We start from the raw sequence: 23802 nt of genomic DNA, 5'->3' as shown, positions 1-23802 counted from the left end.
AGCACGCCACTTGCATTTAAGCAGACGGTGGCACGCTCCAGACCTTCCTCCACCGTAACACTGCGGAGGAGGGTTTGGCTAGTCGACACAACATTCCGGGATGGGAGAAAAACGTGCTCTGGTTTATTGGCATTTCTTTAAACTAATAACCATAGTCTTGGGCGGTGCTAAGAACGAAAATAGCATCGGGAAGGAACTTGTTTTAGTGGAACTTGTACGTTCAAAAGTTGTTTTAGTTGTGCAACAGAAAACTCAGATTGGACAGATAGTCTAGCTAGCTGTCTGGATTTACTTTGCAGAGATCTGAGAAAAGGTTAACCATAGTCCTCATAAATCTACCGGAGTTTAAAATGCCAACACAAAGGAAGCCCAAGGTAATGGATATCTGGCCTAAATGAGTAAAATTCCATCAGCAATGGAGCAATCCCGGAAGTGGAACATCAAGGATATACACTTTAGGTATATATAGTATATATATATAGTTTTTATCTGGTTTTAAAATCTGTCCTGAGTGATCCAAACACAAATGGACAGCTCTAAGTATGTTACCTGCTCATCAGATAAACATAAACACACATTCACACACCACGATGGCCCAGCAATTCAGGGTTCAGTGTTGCCCAAGGACAATTTAAACCGCCCTACCACCTGCGGTTGTACCACCCAGCCACTCTCTCTCTGTTGTTTGAATCATGGATATGAATATTATGTTATGAGGCCTATTCCCGTTTTTTGATTATATTTGCGATGTAAAGTTTGATGTTGAGAGAAAATTCTCTCGTGTAGTTATATGAGCTACTTTGCAAGCAAAAAATATGTTTTACACTGTCCATTTCAACTTATCTGTCATATCATTTTATTGACATGTCATAACTCGTCACTGTGTCACATAAGGAATGTCTTTTATTGGAAAACCTTATTTGAATCTTGAAAACTTCATTACTGAATATTTGCATATGATTTCTCATCATAGGCAGAATTTAACTTTAACTTTTGTTGAAAACCAATGACTCTTGTAGCTACAGTTATTAAAATATTTAAATCTTTCTCATTACTCATACACTACGTGATTATATTTTGATCTTCTAACATTTACATAGTCGTGACTGGAACTTTTTAAATAGAAAACAAAGCACAGCTGAAAATGTTCTTGTGACCTCTATGTTTCTTGGCTCTTGGACGCTGCCAGAGATTCCAGAAAGTCTCTGTTCCCACCCAAAAAGTAGTCTTAAACACAACCTCTGGTAAAACAGCAAGTTGTCATTTTTGCACTCCAGATGTTGAATGGATTAAACAAATGAGATATAACCTGTTAATTATTGAGATCTAGAGTTGCTGGTAGGTGCATTTTTTATGCATTTTTGGACAGAGCCAGGCTAACTCTCTCCTCCTGTTCATGTGTGCTAAGCTAATTGTAGCTTCATATTTAACTTAGCGATATGAGAGTGACATTGATCTTCACATCTAACTCTTTTAAAGCAAATAGGTGTATTTCCCAAAATGTTGAACCATTCATTTAAACTCAAGTCCTAAATCATGGACTGAAAACTCAAATTGAAATGTAAAAGTTAGATCTGAATAGTAAAAGCAAAACTCACCCATACAACACAAACACACATAGACCTCACAGTATAATATGGATAAATGCCATAATCTGTGGATGCCACATTTCTCTGGGCTCTGTGACATTGCAGAACTTGCAGCTCTGGGAGTTTCACACCCTGCTTTCACTGTTTGCTCTGTGTTCCCACACTGCTATTCTGGCAAGTTGCTTTTTTGTCAGGTTAGAGAGAGCACTTCATATGCTGCATACGTTCATCTCCCTTCACTTTTTATCTTAGTGGAAGATTAGAGGAAGTGAAGCCACAGACAGCATTGCTTATTCTCTGACTAACAGGTGGTACTTACAGGAAGCTCTCAACGGAAAAAATTAACTCAACCTGTTTGAGAGGTGAAAACAAAGTGGACAGACATCGGGAGAACCAAGCATCGTTTAGAAAGTGTGATGGCAGCCTATTCAGGTAAGTGGGCCATTGTTTTATTTGCTCTGCTTCCCTTTTGATGTTTCAAAGGAGTGTCCCTGCACATGATGGGCTTTCAAATAGGATTAGGTGCAGATGCATTTCAGATTTTCCACATCCCTTTGAGTAATTCACATATTTTGGCAAATTATTTAAGAAATATTACTTTTGTGAATACACATTTGTATTTTTTGTTTCTCTTGCGTAATTTCCAATTTATGGAGACCTTAACTTATCCCATTTAATTTAGAGAGAGACGCTTTTAAATACTAATGAGATCAGTTTTGTCATTCATTTTTTACCTTTGCATCTATAAAAAAGGCTTGATATCTTTTATGCATTTGGTTTCCTCAACTTTCAACAGACTTTTAAACGTTATTACGATCAACAATAGTTTTTTTTTCCATGAAAAACTGGGCTCTTTCAGTTTACAAAATTAAAAAGGTATTGTTCAAATAAAAATATATTATTTTATAAATACACCCTGAATACGGCACAAATTCAGCAGTGGCCCCTCTATGGGGAGGAGAAAACTGAAAAATTCTCATAACACTGCCCTGTGTAATCACTAGGGGTGTCTCCGACATAGTCGAATCAGAATTGTCAAGTCTTGCTGGTACTCTTATTCAGCAGTTGCATGACATGATCATGTGTCTTGGAAATATATCACTTAAAATGTGTTTTTGTATGCATTTCATTACATACATTCATATCTTGACATTAACGTTTTTGCTCACCAGGTAACATCACTGTAACTCTGGCTATAGTGATGCAATAGTCAGCTGTGATAAGGTTGTGTCTAAAGCTCCTTTTGTATGAAAAAATGCATCTGATTAAGACACATTAAAATAGTTGCTTCTCATTGCATAAGTGGTGCAGGGGCGTAGAAGATAAATTGAAAGTGGTTTGGAGCGTGTGCTCAGGTGTCACTGTAGCAGTCAGCAGCTGGCACGGTGACGAGAAGCTGAGCACACAGAGCAAAAGTCTGTGTCCTTCTACGTGCACTCTATACTTCTTTTACAATCCTTCTGTCATAAAGTTTTTCTGCCACACAGATATCTGCAGGGTAAATCGAGACAGCTAGCTATGTTGCATAATTTAAGAACAATAACATATATACCAAAACCATCACAACAGTTATCAATGATTGCTCTTTTTTTTCACCAAAATACACAATATTGATCCATAAGGAAAATCATCGACATCAGAAGTTTACGAGTGAGTGAAAGCAGAAGTGTCATGGCCTTGACTCAGTTAAACTATAGCTGGCCTTCCATCTAAATTAAAACAAGCATTACTGTAGAATAACTATGAATTATTAGAACTCATATTTGTAGATGCAGAATAGTTTTTGTTGTTGTTGTTTGGATGAATCATTACCATGTATATTCAATTAAAGTGTTTTTTCCCCTTTTTTTCGCACCAGTAAACCCTGATCTACTTTGCTGTAGATGTGTTAAACACCAGCCAGCTTTTATTCTGCTTTAAAGACAGGCAGTAAAACTTTGATGGGGTAAAGACTTTTTAATCTGATGTGAGCCGAGCCAACGGGCTGACGGTTCAGTGCAGCCGCTCGCACTTCCAGCAAGGAGAGGCAAGAAAACATCCTGCGCACTCGCTGCACATGGAGACAGCCCCCCTCCCCCCACCTTTCTCCCTCTGTCAATCCCCCACCCTGTCTTACCCCCGCCCCTTGTTTTCTTGCTCTCTTTCTGTTTGTCTGTCTGGTTTGCGGTCTGTCTGTCTGCATTCTCTCTCTGTGTGTCTCTACCACAGTCTTTACGAGGTGGACGAGATGGCACAATCCCAGATCATCTTGTGACATTCACAGTAACCTAGTAAACACTTCACTGTAATAAACCAGAATACATCTATAATGTCAGCAAACTGAGCTATTATATATTTTAGCATGTACAGTGCTATACAATATGTACAATATTTTCTAACAACACATTTCTATCTTGCGTCATATAAACCTGTTGTGTTGTGTATAAAATGTTGTGTTGTCAGGGTTACAATAATATGTTTATCCACTACAATTATCCATGTTAACAAGCACATTTTCCGCTCTGTTTTCTTAGCGTTAAGCTGCTATTTGAGAGAGAGTTAAGCGTACCTATTCACCGCAGGAGTTGGCGGTACTCAGTAAAAATTGAGGGTAATTGTGCTAACCTGTCCAGGGTTTCCCACAGAAAATGTGTTAGTTAAGGTGGTAGGTTTGCCATCTGACTGGGGTAATAAATGCGTGAAATAAAAACAGGACACGTAACTTCACTGTGTGTAACTACGCTAACTAACCGTGTATTGTGAACCGCGTGTAGTGATTAAAAAAAACGGACAACAGCTGTGTCTCAAAGAACAGGCAACAGCCGGGACATTGAGAAACCACGCGCGAGAGGTGATGGATAGTTCTAGTCACTTCGTCATGCATTCACTTCATTGAAACAAGAGAAGAAAGCCTCACTGATGTGAAGAACAGGACAGAGAAACATATATAAATGTTCTCTGCCCACCGTATGCCAACGCTCCGGTTAGTCCACTCACCCCATCTCTGCCCGGGCATGCCCCAGCTGCCGCACATTTGTTGACAAACTCCGACGCACACGCGACGGTGAAATGGCAATTGTTCTCACGGAAACACACGCGCGATATCAACTGGCTAGTTATCCTCCAGACAGCGACGGACCACGTATCTTTTTCTTTCTCTCATTTCGGCCGTGTGGCGCGCGTGCGCCCGCTCGCGGTATGAAGCGCGTCCGCGCTATTGTTCGAGATGCGCTTGGCGGCCTTTTGTGCAGCGGAGTTTTTTTGTTTTTTTTTGACGACCTAGTTAAGGCGGTAGGGTTCCCCAGCTTAGGCGGCTGCCCAAGCTGCAAAGTGCTGTGGGAAACCCTGCTGTCAAACGTTATAGCAACTTCATCTTACAGAGCAAACAAAATGTTTCAATGCTGCCTAATACACTGGACAAATAAAAATAAGGAGCTGGGTGGCCCTATACGTTCACTTTCTATCGTTCACTACAGTCAAAGCGGATGTCAATGTTTACAACTTCGTTGAGGGTGAATTTTGGGAACAGCGGACAGGAAAACTACCTGAGCATTGCATCTCTTGGTCTGTCTGTCTTGCTTGCTTGATGAAATACAACTATTCATTACGTTTGATAAACGCTTATGTTTACATTATATAGCCAAATCAAACAGCTGTAGCCTATAGGTTTTATTTTACTATCTTGGGACATATTATTATTTTGAGACATAAAGCATCAGCTTTTTTGAATTGTGACGAAATCTGCTTCCCTGCCACTAGGTGTCCCTGTTTTCTGTGGTCTCTTGTGTGCTGTGCTGCAGGGTGCTATTTCTGGCTCGTGCTGTCAGCAGTTCTCTCTCTGGGGCAGGCCTGCAGTGTGACAGCAGCTGCATGCTTCTTTTGGATTCTTTATTTAGCTATATTGTTAATGTTGCTTTTGTTGATTATTAATTTGGTTGTTTATAATAAATATTATCTTTTGGCTGCCTACCCTTGTGTTCTCCCTGTTTTTATTGCAGCCGAGAAGCCAGTGTTTCGGATTAACAGGTGTTTGAATTAACTGGTAATAGAGTTAGATGTGTTGTAGGCATGGCCTTTATAATATAATATAAACATTGTAATCGCTTCACCTCTTGCACACCTTAATTTATCAAGGATGTCACAATACCAAATACCAAATGTAGTAGTCGGTACCGATACCACCAAAAGTACACAATACTTAAAGTTGATACCATGGGGTGTAAAAAAAAAAGAAAAAGTCATTGATACCAATACCAGTGAAATTTCATGATTCTTGATATCCAAATCAATACCACGCTAAAAAAAAAAAAAATAAATAATCACATGCCCTCCTTTATAACGTGTGTTTTAGGATAACAGGGGGGTTTTGGGGCTGGGACAGTGTCATGTCACTCTTTTTTCTGTGTCAATTTTTTTCTCTCTCAACTTTCTGTTACTGTTTTGGCGTGGAGTGGAGGGGTTTGAGTGGAAGGGCAAGGTGAGCGTAATTTACATGTAATCTGGAGAAAACGTCAGTCTACTGGCGCTATTCTGTTTTTCTGTGTCTGTCAGCTTTCTTGCATCCCTCCGTACATATGGTACTGTAGAAAAACGAGTACTGTCATGTCGGTTTTTAGAATTTTGGTACAGACTTGGTACCGAAGTACTGGTTCTCGTGACATTCTTAGTATCTTTTGAAACGTTACAACAGGAACGGGTTAGGGGCACATTAATTTTGGTCACGCCAGACATACATGCAAATATTAGCCATTTTCTTAACAAAAATTTAATTTGCTCTCTGGTGGGTGTGTCTCTACCATAGTCTTCACGAGGTGGACGAGATGGCACAATCCCAGATCGTCTTGTGACATTCACAGTAGCCTAGTAAACACTTCACCGTAATAAACCAGAATACAGCTACACTCACCTTGAAGATTATTAGGAACACCCTACTAATAGCGTGTTTGACCCCCTTTCGCCTTCAGAACTGCCTTAATTCTTCGTGGCATTGATTCAACAAGGTGCTGGAAGCATTCTCTAGAAATGTTGGCCCATATTGATAGGATATCATCTTGCAGCTGATGGAGACTTGTGGGATGCACATCCAGGGCACGAAGCTCCCGTTCCACCACATCCTAAAGATGTTCTATTGGGTTGATATCTGGTGACTGTGGGGGCCATTTTAGTACGGTGAACTCATTGTCATGTTCAAGAAACCAATTTGAAATGATTTGAGCTTTGTGACATGGTGCATTATCCTGCTGGAAGTAGCCATCAGAGGATGGGTACATGGTGGTCATAAAGGGATGGACATGGTCAGAAACAATGCTCAGGTAGGCTGTGGCATTTAAACGATGCCCAATTGGTACTAAGGGGCCTAAAGTGTGCCAAGAAAACATCCCCCACACCATTACACCACCACCACCAGCCTGCCCAGGCATGACGGATCCATGTTCTCATTCTGTTTACGCCAAATTCTGACTCTACCATCTGAATGTCTCAACAGAAATCGAGACTCATCAGACCAGGCAACATTTTTCCAGTCTTGAAAGGTCCAATTTTGGTGAGCTTGTGCAAATTGTAGCCTCATTTTCCTATTTTTAGTGGAGATGAGTGGTACCCAGTGGGGTCTTCTGCTGGTGTAGCCCACCCGCCTCAAGGTTGTGTGTGTTGTGGCTTCACAAATGCTTTGCTGCATACCTCGGTTGTAACGAGTGGTTATTTGAGTCAAAGTTGATCTTCTATCAGCTGGAATTAGTCGGCCCATTCTCCTCTGACCTCTAGCATCAACAAGGCGTTTTCGCCCACAGAACTGCCGCATACTGGATGTTTTTCCTTTTTCAGACCATTCTTTGTAAACCCTAGAAATGGTTGTGCATGAAAATCCCAGTAACTGAGCACATTGTGAAATACTCAAACCAGCCCGTCTGGCACCAACAACCATGCCACGCTCAAAGTTGCTTAGATCACCTTTCTTTCCCATTCTGACATTCAGTTTGGAGTTCAGGAGATTGTCTAGACCTGGACAACACCCCTAAATGCATTGAAGCAGCTTCCAAGTGATTGGTTGATTAGATAATTGCATTAACAAAAAACTGAACAGGTGTTCCTAATAATCTTCAAGGTGAGTGTATAATGTCAGCAACTGAGCTATTATATATTTTAGCCATACAGTGCTATACGATAGGTACAATATTTTTTTATATTAACAACACGTTTCTATCTTGCATCATATAAACTTACTGAAAGTAACTAACAGCAATTGGCAACACAACACTTTTGGTCTAAACAAATTGGGCCAATTTCACAAATTTATAACACAGAGCCCAACCTAACAAATAAGGTAACGCAACAAAAACACACAAGCACTAAGGGCGTTTTCACACATACCTCATTTGGTCCGGACTTTCGGACTTTTCAGTTTGATCTGAACCAAAATTACAGGTGTGAAACCTCTGTAATGGGAATTTTATTTTAACATTATAGTTTGATATCTTACAAGATTCTCTTATATACTTTACAGGAGTGTCCTAATAATCTTTAATTTTGTTATAGACTTAGAGACTCCAAGAGAAGAAGCAACTGGCATCATAAACTCTGGCCTAGTTGAGAATATCCTTCTCTTTTTGGAACTCAGCGTTCCTACTGTTTACCTTTAGCAGATAAGGAGGAAAAGGGCCATAACATTTTGAACTGTATCTCCTTCTGTTTCTTGCTTTAAACAGGTGTTTAGGCTATTAACTAGAGAAGCAGGGTCAGAGGGGAAAGGTAGTAAAGTCATTATGACTTTTTATGGTGTTCTTTCATCTGCGTAGCTGTTAAACTCATCCTGGGGGGGGGGGGTGGTTTAAGGGAGTTTTTACTATATAGATGTATGGTTTTCTAGCTGGGTCAGAAGACCCTTTCAGATGTGTCATGAGTACTTGTGAAACTGTTTTCTCAGCATTTGCAAATGTAAATAAATACTCAAAGACCAAACTTTGGTTTAATCCTCAAATCGTCCTTATTTGTTTCATCTGGTGTTTTTGATACGCACTCCTACTGCTAACAAGAAAAACTTCCTTAGTGTGTAGGCTACACGAGAGAGTGAGAGTGACGGTGAATGCGCTCAGAGCAGTTAAGTGGTAGTAAATGTACAGTGTAGGTTTCCGTTTGTCTCTGAATAAATTCTCCAGAAAGTTCCAGTGTCTTGCTTCTCAACATCACAACAAAACAAAAAGAGCCGCGGCCGTATGGGAGAGCAGCAGTCAGATGAAAAAACTCCGACACAGAGAGAGGATATTCCTTCTGAGTGAACACAGAGAATCTGTCTGCAGTAGATGTGAAAGAAATGCATAAAAGTTGTGCTAATATCAGCCAGTGCACATACCTCTGTTTATTTCCTGTTTTCCGGTGAAGTCCACACTAGTTGATTGTCAAACTCATACAATCCAATATTCCAATCCATATTTTTCCCCCCACGATTTGCCGTGGTTATGTCCATAGTAATGACTATGTAGCAACAGGCTGTAACCTGACACCACAGCTGAGCTAGCAGAGCGGCTGCAGCAGTTCAAAAGTTCACACTGTCAGTGTGAGTCTCCACTGTTGCTTAGTTACCTATGCACATGCGTGATACTTCTGAACCTTTGAACTCTCTGCAGCTCTGCTGGTTGCAGCTTGATGGATGTTGGGATAAACGCAGGGCCGGTTCTAGCCCTTTGGTTGCCCTAGGCGAGATTGAGTTTTAGCGAGCTTTAGTTGATATTACAATACTTAACATTACCGAAGAGACATATATTAACTTAACTGCTTTACTTTGTATAGCATTTTTTTCACCCACTTATAATTCTACTATTCTACATTGCAGTTAAACAATAAGTGATGCATGGACAACATATACCAGAATAGTTTCAGAACTTTTTCTTTTTTATTATTTTAAATAATTTATTACACACTCAAAGTTTGGTTCAAAGCATGGATGAACTCCATAAAGTGTAAAGGTGCTCATAGGAGAAATCTTAAAAAAGCTAAATATGCCTAAAAAATTGTCTACCTCCATACATAAATTAAAGATATTTAAAAGATTTTTAACATGAAATGAACTATATTAAAGCGTAACTCTTGCCAAAATGCAACCTAGGGTCTTTTTGTGAATGTACCCGAGTCAAACTTTCGTTTAAAAGCATATTTAGGGCGGAATCGCCACTTTTAAGATTTACCGTATTTTCATTTTTTGGTCAAATGGCCTTTTGAATGGAAGGGCTAGGGGCACTTTTATGCTAGCCTCAAAATAGCTATTTTTAAAACACTAAGAATGCTCGACACAACATGAAACTTTGCTCGAAGTATCACCAGGGTCTCTACACATGAACTCGAGCACTGACAACATTGTTTGTGTACCCAGAGTTTACTAAAAAGAAAGGTTTTGAACAACTCACCATAGGCCTTGTTGTTTCCGGCCGCTACCACCACAGCAGTCAAAACGAGTCGATATCCGAATGCGAATGAACGGACTCCATATGAGGCTCCTTTTTCAACTACGAGGTCAATATTGTTTTTCAATAACGAAAAAACAAGAAATAATCTGTGCATTTATATGGAACTAAGCTTTAGGAGCTTTCCATCTTTACTCTCCTCCCTGTGACGTTGTGGCTGGAAACAACAAGACATATGGTGAGTTGTTCAAAACCTTTCTTTTTAGTATACTCTGGGTACACAAACAATGTTGTCAATGCTTTCGTTAAGGTGTAGAGCCCCTGGTGCTACTTCGAGCAAAGTTTCATGTTGTGTCGAGCCTTCTTAGTGTTTTAAAAATAGCTACTAGCACTCCCATTCAAAAGGCCATTTGACCGAAAAACGAAAATACGGTAAATCTTAAAAGTGGCGATTCCGTCCTAAATATGCTTTTAAACGAAGGCTTGACTCGGGTACATTCACAAAAAGACCCTAGGTTGCATTTTGGCGAGAGTTACGCTTTAATGAATTGTATAAAGGATACTCAAGAATATTTAACAAATTATGATTCAAAGAATGGATGAACTCCAGAAACTATACAAACAAAAATGCTCTTGCTCTTATAGTCACTCCAACAAGCAAATTATGACTTAAATGATGCACTCTAACAAATTGCACATACAAAAATGCTACAAAGAATGGTCAATGATATTTATTAACAAATTATGACTCAAACAATGGATGAACAAACAAAAATGCTCTTATAGTCACTCCAACACTTCAACAAGCAAATTATGACTTGAATCAACTGTTATAAGTTGTTCATACACAAATGCTACAAATAATGTTCAAGGATATTTACCAAATTGGATTAACTCCATAAACAGTGCAAAAACACTCTTAAGCACCTGTAAGGGCACTTTAGCAAATTATGACCCATAAACTGGATTAACTATACCCTCTACAAACAAAAGTGCTATTATGGATACTGTACGTACCACTACGAAATTAAAAGATTGAAGTTCTTGTAGTTCTATCCCATCTCAAATAATAAAAGATGAACAGTTGTTTCTGGCATTTCTATTCACTAGTCTGCCCCTTTACCTGCTTCTCCAAGGCCTGACGTTTCTCCACATAAAGGAGAGGCAGAGACTATGTCTGTTGAACTGTGTGATTTAATGTTTGACCTGATAGAGCTGAAGACTATGTGGAAGGAGGCTGACAGTGATTGCCAGAAGGAGGCAATCTTGTCGTTTGTTCGAGATAAGATGTCAGAAAAGCCCTGGTTTAAGGACTCTATTCCTGACTGGGCTAAACGCTTCCTTATATATAATATATATATAATATATTCTTCCTAGCCTGTTGGCTCTACCAAAGCTCCTCTTCAGATTCCCTGCCGGCCTCAGTGCCAGCTAGCCTACACCAGCCTGCCTGTTGCTCAGCCTGCTAGCGTTTTGGCTACAGGTTCTTTGTTTTTGACCCAAGAGAGAAGAGAAGTTCAGCCGTCAAGAGTCTTCGGTGACCGCTCTTCAAGAGTCTTCGATGACCACACGGCCGACTCCTGCCCCCCGTGTTTTGTCGGCGGTCCGGCCGACTCCTGATCCTGTTGCATTGTTTCCTGTCGCGGTTCCAGTTGCCCTGTCGGCGGACTGGCCGACTTCTGATCCTGTTGCCTTGTTGCCTCTTACTGATCCTGCTGCCTTGTTGGCAGACCCTGGTCCAGCTGTCCCCAGTCCAGCTGACCCGTTGCCTGGCTCCAGTCCAGCTGACCCGTCGCCTGGCTCCAGTCCAGCTGACCCGTCGCCTGTCTTCAGCCACGCTGACCCGTCGCCTGTCTTCAGCCCAGCTGACCCGTCGCCTGCCTGGCCTTCAGAGGGCATTCGCCTTCGCCGCCGGCCTTCAGAGGGGATTCGCCTTCGCCGCCGGCCTTCTGATGAGTTTCACCTTCGCCGCCGGCCTTCAAAGGGGTTTCGCCTTCGCAGATGGCCTCCTAAGAGTATTCGACGTCCTGCTCGGCGTCCAGAGAGTCCCCGATGTCTTGCCTGGCCTCCAGAGGGATTTCGCCTTCGCTGACGGCCGCCAGAGGGATTTCGTCTTCGCCGACGGCCGCCAGAGGGGTTTTGCCTTCGTCGATGGCCTCCAGAGGGGTTTTGCCGACGGTTTGAGTAATTTTTAAGACAATAAGTAAAAATGATTTGATTCCAGCTTGTTAAATGTGAGTATGTTGTAGTTTCTTCTCTCCTCTGTGACAGTAAACTGAATATCTTTGAGTTGTGGACAAAACAAGACATTTGAGGATGTCATCTTGGGCTTTTTGAGAAACACTGATCCACATTTTTCCCATTTTCTGACATTTTATAGACCAAACAACTAATCGATTAATCCAGAAAATAATCAACAGATTAATCGACAATGAAAATAATCGTTAGTTGCAGCCCTATTCTGTTGTACTTTGAAGTATGGACGTGGCTTGAATAAATACTATTATATAGACTCACCTGATGCAGGCTGTGTGTTCCTGGCCTGTGTGTCACTGGTCCCTGGAGTACTACTACTGGATGTCCCTTCTCCTGCAGCTGTATTTAACACAGAGTTTATCCATGCTGTTCGTTACACAATTGCATTTGGTCATTTCTATCATCCTACCACATAGTTGCATTGTACAAATACATTTTATCTGACCATGTAACTTGGAGTAGATAAATTACAATTACTACCACCACAACTATTATTACTATTAGGCTGCTACAAGGCTAAATAATACTACTGATTACAATTAGTAGTATTAATGTGATGTGATTATAAAAGTAATAATTGCTAACAATAATAACAATAACAAAAACTGCAACAATAGTACTAGTTGTACTTACCAAGTTCAGAGAGAGGCGAACTTGAAGGATCAGGCGTCCTTTCTCCAGCAGGTGCCGGCCTCTGCAAATACTGCCTGAGTGCATCTGGCCAATTAAAATAAATAAATAAATAAATAAAATTAAAAAACGCATATTTTAGTATATTCCTGGAGGGGAACTGTACAGAAGGGTGAACACCACCACTATCACCAAAATGGTTACTGTGTGTGTACGCACCTGCTAGTTGTGAACTTACTAAACAGAACTTATGCCATTTATAATGAATGTAGAGAGCAACTGTACTTTTCATTACTAGCATATGTTATCCAGATACTGGTGGTCTTTTACATTTACATCCATGTAGATTATCAATGAAGTTACGTTTGCTAGTAATACATAGCAAACTAACAAAGTAGCAAAGTAGCTTGTTAGCTAGCTAGCTTAGTACTTGCATTCCTGATGGAACTAACAAAAACATGAAGGACGTGCACAATCACGTTGTGAGAGTGGGTGAAAAGGCTGAAATGATGAAGAAGGCAAAATTGGTCATTAAAAAAAAAGATGCTACCAAATTGTATATAAATACATAAAATAAATATAATTCCCTTGAAGCACACAAGTGGCTTTCTTGTTACAGGTTTATTCGAAGCTTCTCTCCAAACCACCATAAAACCTAAACACAGTATAAGGAGAAAATAAAGACCATATTCACGTGATATAAACATAAACCATTGCATGCACAGCATGTAGAATATCATTTAACAAAGTAAAATACAGTGGCCGGGTTGGCTCAGTGGTAGGGCAGGTGCACATGTACTGAAAGGTTTATGCTTTGACGCAAAGGTCCAGGATTCGAATCCGACCTGTGACGATTTCCTGCATGTCTTCCCTCTCTCTCTCCCCCCTTTCTCACCTAGCTGTCCTATCAAAAAATGAAGGCAGAAAAAGCCCAAAAAAATAATCAAAAGAAAAAAAGTAAAATACAGGCATACAAAACAACATAGCCTGTTGGCTGCATGCTATAAACAAGTGAATAGTTTTCAGAGGTCTCTTTTATTGCTGACATTATAATAAAGTCACTTATAACCATTGTGAAACTTTCACTGGAGCATTAAATTCTCTGTGCTTGCTGCTAACTTGCTGTAGTTGTGAGTCTCTCTCACGCACGAGCATCCCAACGAGCCTAGCCGAGACTTCAGAATAAAAGTACTATATAGAGTAATATATAGAGTAATAGTACTTTATTAACCAAATTAAATCACATGTAAATACCAAATGCAACTTAAATACATTTTGAATTATGACATTGGTTGTAAACTAATTATACATATAATTAGTTATAGTAGTAATAGTATATTTTTATTTACGTGTCATGTCACTAAGTGGCTCATCCCACATGGAATTACATGACACCAATACAACAGTAATTAATTCCACAGCTTCCAGTCCAATGTCCACACACAACATTCTCCACTTTGCACAAAACAAAGAACAAATAAAACATACCACAGCAGCCACAACACAACAGTGCAACCAATAATTGTCAAACTAGAGCCAAACACCTCATACACAAAACAAAACCACAGACACAAAATATTACAGAGAATCATTGAAACAAAGCAATCTTTCTTTTAGCCCATGCTTGTTCTAAAAAGTCTGCAAATAAAAATGTTTAATGTTCAAACAACCAAACTAACAGATCTGTGTCCTGCCTCATCTCTTTTACTTCAACTTTGTTAAATAATTGCAATTTTAAATCATGATAATATGGACAATACAAAGCAAAATAAACTTCATTGTCAATTTCATTGAGATCACACAAATCACACAGTCTGTCTTCCTTACTGGTGCCCGACCAACGTCCCGTTTCAAAAATCGAGAGGGAGTATTCCTTATTAGACCTGAACTGAGCACACACAGATCTTTTCACTGTGGACAGGTTATATTTTACATATTTCTCAATACCAAACTCATTTTTCATCAATCTATAAGTTCTAAGTTTTGGTTTGTTTCCAAATCTCAACAGTCCACTTCTCTTTTAACTGCTGAAAAACAGTGTCTTTAATGACATCAATATCGGCTACAAGCCCAATGTGAGTGAGCTCGGAAAACAGTACTAAACTTCATGTTTTTTAGGTTAATTTGGTTCACAGTAGCCCATATTACAAGTAAAATTCAGGATATATTGTCAGATAAATAACTGGATGTAATTTAATGCATTATCTGGAATTTAAGCCACTGAGAGATAGTAACTACAAGCTCCCTTTGCTAGTCAGCTAGTTAATGTTACAATATTAAACAACCGCGTTTGCGTTGTAGCCTGAAATCGAGTTTAATTTATCACAATTAGCTCACCAATAAAACACAATCTAAAGTACAATGTCTTCACAACTAATTGTGGATGATGCTACATGGCTTCAAAACCCAGACATAACAAAGTAATAACTGGGCTAGTTCACTCTGACTGGCTACCATTTGAAATAATTGACGGGGGAGTCCCCCCTCCCCCTTGCCCTTCTCGAAATGGTACTCGCACAGAGACAGTATTAAGTCAATTAACTTAAAGGTGTAGATAGGCTATAACATTCAGACTGGATACCTAAACATTGAATGCATGCTAAATAATTTATTTTAATGGTTTGGTTTGCTAAGCTGTCTTTTCTTCATTTTAACTTCATTTTACAGACAGAGGTGAGACAGCAATGATGCAGACAGCACAGAGAGATGAGATATAGAGAGGAGGGAGATAGAGAGAGGAGATGAGGAAAGAGGAGGAAAAGAGGTAAGACAAACAGAGAATGAAGAAACAGAGACAGAACAATTCGAGAGAGAATTAATGTATGAATTGAATAGTGATTGTGTGACCTATGAGGGAACAACCAGTGATACCCTTGGTACCATCAAATGATAGCCTATAGCGATGTCATCAGGATACATATACACCGGTAGGCCAGTGACAGTATACAATTATTTCACACTATTATTATAGTTAAACTTTGAATTTGATCCGCGGTTCACATGCATTCCGAGTGTTGATCCGTACGAATCAACCATGGTCCGTTGCACCACTAAACAGAACTATTATTGGTTTTATTGCAAAAAATGGTGAGTCTGTGACTGTTGATTTTGTCTCTCTCTGTCGCTGTTTTTGTTTTAACAAGCTGATTAAGCGGCCCACAGAGCAGTGCTCTCGGTAGCCAGTCCGACTATGTTTTGAATGATTTGCGGTGGGGAGGCTAGTCTTTACATATGGTCTTTACGCTCACACTGTGCTCATATATGATTTTTCCAGGTCCTAATACAACACAAGACCCACCCCTAAATATAACCACAACTGCATTCTCAATGACAAGGCTATCTCTTTATCTGTCTCTCTATATCCTCCACTCTGCAGGGGAGATGCAACACTTGGCTTGGTTGATGCTGGTGATCCTTTGGATGGTGCAGGCTGTGGAGGGCTGTCCTGATGTTTGTAGATGCTACAGGAAGGCTGGTCCAGAAAAGTCAGAGGTCAACTGTCATAAGATGGGGCTTCGTGCCTTTCCATCCAAACTGCCCCCTGATGCCTGGATCCTCAAACTAGGTGAATACCTTTGTGGTTAATCAAATTGTCCCAAAGATTGTTGTGACATTGAAGACACATTTATCAGACATTTACTCCAAGTAAACATAAGCTGTGTGGGTCGGTATCATCTTTCTTATTGCTGTCTAAAGGTGAGAACGGTATCACAGACCTGAAGGCTAATGCTCTGAAATCAATTCCAAAGATTGAGAGTATTAACCTGGAACAAAATGCCATCACGTCCATCCACCCCCAGGCCCTCTCTGGTGCAAAGCAACTGATGCTCCTAAACCTCTACGGTAACCACATCACCAACCTTCCACCAAGAGGATTTCAGGTATAGGAGGAGTTTATAGAAGAATGTATTACATGTACAGCAATCACAATGCAATAATCTGACCACAAAAAAATATATTTTCATGCCTCTAGGACCTCCTGAACCTTCGCTTCCTTATGCTGGGACAGAACCAGATTGGCATCCTCAAACCTGAGATGTTTGCTGGAATGAGGAACTTGTCAGACTTAGATCTTCCTCTCAACGCGCTGACAATGCTACCATCTAATGCCTTTAAGCCTCTGATCGCTCTCAAAGTTCTGGACCTTTCCCAGAATCGCATCCAAAAGATCTCTCCTAAGGCCTTTACTGGACTCAGACAGCTCATGTTCCTCAACTTAGACAATAACAGGTCATCACATTTGCTCTGTAGTAGATGCTTCTATAAACCTCTCAGTACCAAACCTACTGCACTTAGCAATGCCATAGTTAGATAGATTTAGTAATGCAGGTATGTGTAGTGAGAATCAGACGAATGAATTACATGTTTTATTTTATTTATTTTTTTTAGAACAAAACATGACTCAAACAACACATCCCCTCCCCCCTGAACCCCCCCCAACTCGTCAACAACTGTGCATGTGATAACACCATAAGCACATAGTAAACGCCTCTCCACAGCACATGGCTTCTTAGGAGCTCATGTACTTTCCCCATTTTCTAGTGTAGACATTCAATCTTGCAAACCGTTTATATGTAATTTTTTCAAACGCTACTACTCTAGCCATCTCACAATCCCACTCTTGGATTGAAGGCACCCGTTCGTTCCTCCATCCTCTTAGAAGAATCTGTCTGGCTATCATTGAACTGGTTTGGACCCAGCATCTTATCTTTCCCGCATAGGAGTGACCCATCTTCTAGAAAAAATTGTGTTGGACTAAATGGAACCTGAGTCCTTGCAATCAGACATAGGTTATCATGTATTCTGATCCAAAATTCCTGGATCTTGTCACAGGAGCATAGCACATGAAGTAATTTGTCATCCTCTGTCTAACATTTCCAACAATTTGGTGTCTTTTTCAATCCAAGTCTGGAGCCCCACAGAGGAGGTCTGCAGCCAGAACCTTCTCAGACAATTTGGAGAGAGTCGAATTGAAGCGATGCATGACCTTGAACTGAATGAGGCACACGTGACATAGTACCACATCCTCAAAGGATTTCAATATGCCACCGAGATACAAATCCCCCAGTGTAACAATTCCCTTTTCCAGCTGGTCCCTCCAAAAAATGGGAGATCTACTAATAGATAACTTTGGATTCCACCAAATACTTAATGAGGCATTTGGATATGGATCAAGTTCAAACAGCCGTGCCACTTTGGTCCAAACTACTTCTAAGTGAGCGATTATCAGATGTGTTTTTCCCTTAGCATACAGTTTGACAGACTTGACAGTTTTGTAGGTGCAATAATGAGGCAAGAAGAGATTACAATACAATACCAGCATGGGGCTCTCTCAGGAGGAAGTGGGTGTAAAATTGATCGTTGTGGATGGTGGTGAATCTGACTTTATGGCCACTATCACACATTGGTGTCAGTATATCCATGACCACTATCTTTCCATGACAAAGTGTTTTAATTATTAAGTTTTAATTATTAAAAACCTTTTCCTTAACCACAATGTATTTGCCATAACCACAATCATTTTCTAACCTTAACCATAGTGGAGGTGCCATAGACTAATATTGTTTAAAATGAATAGCTATTATTTTTAAATATTGGCATTCAAATTTAAAAAACATCGTTATGGGACGTAATCCAGGGTTTTGAAGAATCATCCAGTATCGATGCTCTGTCTGGGAGAATTTGCTGGGACAAATAAGTCCTCCAAATTAAACAAACTGCCCTATAGAACCACACGTAGAACAGATTTTTAATCTGACACCCCACATCGGCAGGATGACATTATTTTATTATTATGACATATTGTTTTAATGATGTCACAACACTGGTTTAGGTTAGGTTAAGGCACAAACAGCACTTTTTGGGTTTAGGGAAACATTATGGTTTGAGTTAAAATGACTACTCAGTTAAGGTTTCGGGACCTTTATCGATATGGGAATAATAACCACTTGGCTGAGGTAATGGAACGACTGTAATCATGATTAAAAAACAATGTTGACTGTCGATACTAAACAGGAAACAAACAGCAGTCTGATGTTGTGTGGACCCATCCACCCACCCCAGGCTCCTCCCTACACACTTCCTCCTTTGCTCCCGTCATAATTACTACGACCACTAGAGGGCTTTGTCAGTTGTATTTAAACATGAGTCTTATGTGAGGTATCAATGAACTCAGCAGAGACTTCGTTTTTTATTGGTAAAGGTTTGCCCCGACCCCTATGCTTTGGCCACACCCCCTTTCACAGCTAATGAACTGTATGACATAGACTCTTGTGTGAGGTATTGAACACAGCAGGGAGTTCCCTTTTTATTGGTGATGATTTGCAGTTTTTGAGTGCCGCACAAATGCATTCGCCAGAAACCCTGATGCGCGAGGGCCCGTCCAACGCTGCTTGCAGCTTTAATATTTCTATTGTAATTCATTCCCACGCATGCAGTCCACAGATCCTAGGTTAAACACTAAACAGCGCTGACATGACGACCCCTTTGTCTTCTTGCGCAGCCCCACTGCGCAGGCAGTCAGTAGGGTGGGGGGACGGGGCTGCCTGCAGACTGCAACGCAGATGAGACGGCAGAATGGGAGTGGGTCTTACAGGTCTTATAATACATCCATGAACTGGAGTGGATGGCTAGCAGAAACAAAGCTCCTTGAGCAGAAATTGATAAATATAAGAGTCTTTAAAATAGCAAGTTGAGTTTCAAACCCTTTCCAGATGGTTCGCTCCACAAGACTAAAGTTATTTGCACGTACTGTGAATTGAGTTACCAATGGGGTAGTCCAGTCTCAAATACCACTTGAGCATTAAAAACTTGAAAAAATATTCCTTTTAAAAGTACATTTAGAACAGAAAGTGTGATTAATTTGCAATTAATCACGAGTTAACTAGGACACTCATGTGATAAATTGCAATTATAATCCTAATTAATTGTATAAATATTATTATGGTTAAAATGATTATACCAAATGTATTATAGATGATGACGCCTAAATACTTCACTTATTACTACTACTAATTACAGTCATTAATTGGTGAGCTCCACTTCACTGTAAACTCTGCTGAGTGACAACAAGTAACTATAGCATTGTTGTAGATAAAGTTCTAGCTGGTCTATAACTGCAGCAGTCATAGAGTTTTACCTTTGCTGTGTTTTCAACATTGAGGAGAACAAACAATATACAACTTAACAACAGAGAGGAGATTACTATATTAAGTTGAGGGGCGAATTCATAAAAGATGGTGGTGATAGTTGGTGATGATGAAGTGCATTTATATAGGGATGTCCTCAATTTCAATTCAATTCACTTTTATTTATAGTGTCAAATCATAACAAGAGTTATCTCAAGACACTTTACAGATAGAGTAGGTCTAGACCACACTCTATAATTTACAAAGACCCAACAATTCCAGTAATTCCCCCAAGAGCAAGCATTTAGTGTGACAGTGGTGAGGAAAAACTCCCTTTTAGGGAGAAATCTCAGACAGGCCCAGGCTCTTGGTAGGCGGTGTCTGATGGTGCCGGTTGGGGGTGTGATAAACAGTGGCAATAATAGTCACAATAAAGACAATGGAACTATGACTAGAAATAGTAGTTGTAGTAGTTCATGGCATAGCAGGGCACTGCAGGGCATTACAGGATGTAGCAGGGTACTGCAGGGCATAGCAGGACGTAGCAGGACACTGCAGGGCATAGCAGGGCACTACAGAGCGTAGCAGGGTGTAGCAGGGCGTCCTCCGCTTCAAACCATGCTATCTTCTTTAACAGTCTGAAGGTGTGCATTTGAAAGACAACACTGACAGACTGGGAAATTAAATTTCAAATACGGTTTCTCTGTCACATATAAATTCCTTACCTGAATTATGCCAAAGATCAAAAGAAATCATCAGACGTAGTCCCATGTGTATAGAGCTTAACTCAGTGATCAAAAACTGCATTAACAATACAATTCAGTTGAATAACTAACTCTTACACCTGCTGAATGAATAGGTCATGGTAAGTGTTTTACAGAACAGATATAGAAAAAAGCCAACTTAAACTACTTGGTAAACATAAATATCAGAGCAACCACATAAATGTACACAAGCAAATTGCACTCAGCTGCAAGACCTAATGTTCATGTTTGAGCTGTAATATCATTAGGCAATATCTTTTGTTAATTGGACCTTGGCTGGGGCAGAAAGTTTGCGGAAATTCAAGGCCGCAATACTTTGTTTGTGAATTTGCCCCTGAGTGAATGCCCTTATTACTTGATTAGAAAAGAGCGTATTATATTTTCAATTAGCCTCCAATAGATATCTACCTCATTTTCCTTTTGATATACTGTATTTGTGTATTGATGTTGATTAGGGATTCTGACTCTCCAAATCCAGTCTGAAGAAAATTCCTGCTGGAGCCTTCAGACCGCTGCGATCTCTGGAAATGCTGGTTCTAGACAACAACCTTCTGTCCACACTGAGCTTGTCAACTTTGGATGGCCTGGGCAACTTGCAGGTAACACCGTGTCTTTGGTTTATTCACAAAGAGAAAATCTGATGGAAAGTCAGATAAAAGTCAAAATCAGTTTAGTGTGAAAAATACCCATATATGGGATATGTACTGTGTGTTATTTTTTTATTTAGTTTGTATTCATAGCTAATGTCTGTACATTAGGAATATTAGGTGACCTTACAAGTAAACTTTTTTATATCCATTTGCACATTGTTCATATGTTCACTGAGACCACAATGCATGTTTCTTATTGTGCACTGGTCAATGTAATGACACAAAAACAAATGTACTAAATTTTGAACCAGGAACTCTACCTGAGGAACAATGGTCTGGATCACCTGCCACCTGATGTGTTTAGGAACATGGCCAATCTTTCTCAGCTGGCTCTTAGTGGAAATCGCCTGAAGACTGTGGATGGAAACATGTTTGCCCATATGCCTGGTACGACTACCACTAGCCTGTCCCATTTCCACAGGAACAAAGGCGTGACACATAATAGTAGAGGTAGAAATGATTACAATGTTTACTGATGATGATGATTCAATTTTAGTGATAATTGAACTTTTTGCCCCTGTCAGACCTGAAGAAGCTTTACCTCCATGACAACACGTGGCATTGTGACTGTAACATCATCTCGTTGGTACAGTGGATAAGACAGACCAAGGCCACCCTGTCGCCTCGGGACGCCCTAAAGTGCAGGAGTCCTCCAGACCTCCAAAACAAGAGCCTCTCTAGTCTTCAAGCTGCTCTGCCGTGCCTAACACCATAACACCTATATTAAGACCATGGCATGAGCTCTGGGCCCATGGAGATTCAGATGATGAACTTTTAAACCAATTTTTTTTAACTCTCTATACCTACTGAGCTAGTATTTGTAGAGTGAATTTATTTCCTATATTATTTCTGAAAGCTGCAATGCATTCAATTGATTTCTCTGTAGGATAGTGTATCTTCTCTACTTTAAATGCAACATATTAAAAAAAACCTTGCATAAAACATCAGCTGTTAGAAACTTTGGTTTTTGGCCATGTATGTTTGAGTTTAAAACCAAGAGCTTTATATGCAATTTCAACCTATACCGGAACATGGAACCCTTAAAGGGGTGGTTCAGAATTTTGGACATAGGACCTCATTTCCAAGTTAGCCAGTGTGTTATTTATCAGTGGAAACCGTTTGCAACACTTTTCATCCAGTCCTTCCAGTTGCAGAGTTCGCTGGTGCTAGGCTAGCGCAAGTCAACAGTATCTGTTAGCCTGCCACTAAAACAGTCTTACCCACTCCACAGTACACCCGAGGCAAATAAATTATAACGCCAGACTATCGATGTAAATGTCTGTGTTGATAGAATAATGTTAGAAATAAAACTACCCTTGCATCTCAATGATCGCATTACATTTTGAGGGACTAGTTTCTCTGCAGCGGCGGAATTTTACTTTGCTCCGGTTAGTAGTACTGCGCCGAAAAGTAAACAGAGAAGCGCACTACAGTCGGGACTCCTAATTTATTTGCCTCGGGTGTACTGTGGAGTGGGTAAGACTGTTTTTAGTGGCAGGCTAGCAGATACTGTTGACTTGCGCTAGCCTAGCACCAGCAAACTCTGCAACTGGAAGGACTGGATGACAAGTGTTGAAAACTGTCTCCACTGATAAATAACACACTGGCTAACTTAGAAATGAGGTCCTATGTACGGTGGCTCTGAAGGGCAAATCACGACGGCAAATAGGAAAACACGACGGCAAATAGGAAAACACGACGGCAAATAGAAAAACACGACGGCAAATAGAAAAACACGACGGCAAATAGGAAAACACGACGGCAAATAGAAAAACACGACGGCAAATATGAAAACACGACGGCAAATAGAAAAACACGACGGCAAATAGGAAAACACGACGGCAAATAGAAAAACACGACGGCAAATAGGAAAACACGACAGCAAATAGAAAAACACGACGGCAAATAGAAAAACACGACGGCAAATAGAAAAACACGACGGCAAATATGAAAACACGACGGCAAATATGAAAACACGACGGCAAATAGGAAAACACGACGGCAAATAGGAAAACACGACGGCAAATAGAAAAACACGACGGCAAATAGGAAAACACGACAGCAAATAGAAAAACACGACGGCAAATAGAAAAACACGACGGCAAATAGAAAAACACGACGGCAAATATGAAAACACGACGGCAAATATGAAAACACGACGGCAAATAGGAAAACACGACGGCAAATAGAAAAACACGACGGCAAATATGAAAACACGACGGCAAATAGAAAAACACGACGGCAAATAGGAAAACACGACGGCAAATAGAAAAACACGACGGCAAATATGAAAACACGACGGCAAATAGAAAAACACGACGGCAAATAGGAAAACACGACGGCAAATAGAAAAACACGACGGCAAATAGAAAAACACGACGGCAAATAGGAAAACACGACAGCAAATATGA

The 23802-nt window shown here is 40.2% G+C and overlaps 1 protein-coding gene across 1 annotated transcript; it reads left to right on the top strand.

The window, feature by feature from the left end:
• The first annotated feature begins 1779 nt into the window (after nucleotides 1-1779).
• On the top strand, nucleotides 1780-22410 carry si:dkey-1j5.4 (leucine-rich repeat-containing protein 15). Its single transcript, XM_031300186.2, has 7 exons — nucleotides 1780-2021; nucleotides 16227-16415; nucleotides 16547-16731; nucleotides 16824-17080; nucleotides 21220-21340; nucleotides 21643-21778; nucleotides 21916-22410. The coding sequence occupies exons 1-7, from the start codon at nucleotides 2006-2008 to the stop codon at nucleotides 22104-22106; spliced, it is 1095 nt and encodes a 364-aa protein (XP_031156046.2). The 5' UTR covers nucleotides 1780-2005; the 3' UTR covers nucleotides 22107-22410.
• The last annotated feature ends 1392 nt before the right edge of the window (nucleotides 22411-23802 follow it).

The sequence above is a fragment of the Sander lucioperca genome, chromosome 19 (assembly GCF_008315115.2).
Source record: "Sander lucioperca isolate FBNREF2018 chromosome 19, SLUC_FBN_1.2, whole genome shotgun sequence".
NCBI classification, from domain to species: domain Eukaryota; kingdom Metazoa; phylum Chordata; class Actinopteri; order Perciformes; family Percidae; genus Sander; species Sander lucioperca.
Note: the sequence above shows the minus strand (reverse complement) of the source record. Positions and strands in the feature narration are given on the sequence as shown.